The sequence below is a fragment of the Echinops telfairi genome, unplaced genomic scaffold, assembly GCF_000313985.2.
Source record: "Echinops telfairi isolate 266 unplaced genomic scaffold, ASM31398v2 ScPeMD7_25;HRSCAF=90, whole genome shotgun sequence".
Classification (NCBI taxonomy): Eukaryota; Metazoa; Chordata; class Mammalia; order Afrosoricida; family Tenrecidae; genus Echinops; species Echinops telfairi.
Window position 1 is genome coordinate 2,647,653 of NW_022103922.1, and position 989 is coordinate 2,648,641.

Here is a 989-nt window from a genome sequence, read left to right on the forward strand (position 1 = left end):
GCTGGCTTGGCTGGGCATGGAGTATCAGACCTTCCCTGCTGCCGGACATCAGTGATTTCAAAAGAACACCAATGGACCTGGGTCAGCAGACAAACGTCGTGGGGACGGGGACAGTCCCAAAGGGCCTTTATTCAGAGACATCCTCTCAGTCCTGCTCCTGTGCATGCTCAGCACAGACTGCGGCACACCTGGCCCCAGTGAACGCTGACTGTTTACCAGGAGACCGGGTGACATGCGACCCTGAGTGTCCCTGGGCCAGAGGCCAGAACCCCCAGGGTCCACCAGAAACCGCCTCTGTCACTTTGGGACGCAAATTTGAGATCACGAGGCTTGTGGGCGGGGAGCCTGCTCAGTGCTGGTTCCCCCCAGCTCTGAGGGTCTGCACCCCTGGGGTGGCAGGTCGTCCAAACACAGCACAGTTCCCTTGGGGTCGGCAGTGGCAGCCAGCGACCCCACATCACACCCAGAGGTGGCAGGGCCTCGACCAGGCCAGCAGGGCCTGGAGGAATGGCCACCGAGCTGCAGGAAGTCCCCTGACTTGGTCTCTAGGGGAGCCACCACACCAGGCGCTTCCTGGTTTCCATGACAACAGCTCAAAGGCTGGGCCCAGCCCTGGGTGCTGACGGTTCAAAGCCACCCACAGGAGGCAGGAGTAGGGCTGATAGGTCACGGGGCCGAGTCACATGACGGTGCAAAACCTGGACTGGCCCGTATCCCGCGGGACCGGCGGGACCTCCGGCTTGTTCTTGTCCCTGACCAGGATGGCCTCGTTCCCGTACTGCGAGTACCACATACTCCGGCTCCGGCTGAGGTACGTGCCAGGGGGCCCTGCCTCCAGTTTGCTCTGCTCCTGCTGCCAGATGAGCAGGGAGGTGTCCCGGTAGCGGAGGCGCGCGTAGCCTTCGGACAGGGCTTTGTCGGCCAGAGGTGGCCGGCCACTCATCACTGCCCGCGCTCGGCGGCCGGGGCGGCCAGGAAGCAGGGAGCCC

At 63.8% G+C, this 989-nt stretch overlaps 1 protein-coding gene across 1 annotated transcript; it reads right to left on the reverse strand.

The window, feature by feature from the left end:
• Window positions 1–96: 96 nt before the first annotated feature.
• Window positions 97–970, reverse strand: BRD3OS (BRD3 opposite strand). The gene has a single exon (XM_045289311.1). The coding sequence runs from the start codon at window positions 941–943 to the stop codon at window positions 680–682; it is 264 nt and encodes an 87-aa protein (XP_045145246.1). The 5' UTR covers window positions 944–970; the 3' UTR covers window positions 97–679.
• Window positions 971–989: the final 19 nt, after the last annotated feature.